The sequence below is a fragment of the Rhea pennata genome, chromosome Z, assembly GCF_028389875.1.
Source record: "Rhea pennata isolate bPtePen1 chromosome Z, bPtePen1.pri, whole genome shotgun sequence".
Taxonomy (NCBI): domain Eukaryota; kingdom Metazoa; phylum Chordata; class Aves; order Rheiformes; family Rheidae; genus Rhea; species Rhea pennata.
In genome coordinates, this window is record NC_084702.1 from 35878340 (window position 1) to 35879138 (window position 799).

The window sequence follows — 799 nt, forward strand, 5'->3', positions numbered from 1 at the left end:
TTCCCCATGAGGAGAATCCCAAATCTGCTTTCAAAAATTTAACTTGCTTTGGTACTTAATTAAAAGATAAAAGAAACAAATCAGTAGTGTCTTTTTTATATGTTGCAAATCTTACAATATCTGAAAAAGAAAAAAATTTTTTTTTTTTTTTTTTAAAGTGCCACACACACACCCACACATTTCAGGATTTTTCTTCTTTATGGAGGTTAAATAGGCCTCCGTAATTCTCAGTCTCTAAGCAAGAGCATAATCAAACTGGCCTTTCTCCAGTCCATCAAGTCCATCAGCCCAGGTTGAGGTTGGCATACTCCGGTAGGGGTCGAGGAGGATTCGGAAGCAGCGAACAATGAGGATTCCCAAGAAAATAAATAATAAAATCACAAAGACAAAGGTGGTTTTCTGTTCCAGAGACATACTAGAATCCGGTGGCATGCTGCCAGGTGGCACCAAAGTGGCAGCAAATATCTCTCCCTCCATCATCCAGGAAAGCTGAAAGGAATAATCCCACAATCTCCTCCTTTTCATCATCAGTTTGCTGCAGTCAGAGTTGAGGCCATTTAGATACACTTGGTTATCTGTAGGGCAAGGGGGAAGCAATGTTAACTGTCAATGGCCCTTTTCTTTGGTTATTTCTGTACAATTTCCTCTCAAAGGAGAAAAGGGAGATGGGAAAGAACTTGACAGCAGTTCTGCTGGCAACGTGGGATGAACCACTGGCCAACAAAACGTGTGCATCCCAAGAGGGAAGATGGACACCATTCAGTGCCTGTAACGCTGCATCATGATCAAAGGAAAGACA

At 41.4% G+C, this 799-nt stretch overlaps 1 protein-coding gene across 1 annotated transcript; it reads right to left on the reverse strand.

Moving 5' to 3' along the window:
• Nucleotides 1-234: 234 nt before the first annotated feature.
• CTXN3 (cortexin 3) lies at nucleotides 235-528 on the reverse strand. Its single transcript, XM_062600237.1, has one exon. It carries the CDS (start codon nucleotides 526-528, stop codon nucleotides 235-237), a length of 294 nt encoding a protein of 97 aa, XP_062456221.1.
• Nucleotides 529-799: the final 271 nt, after the last annotated feature.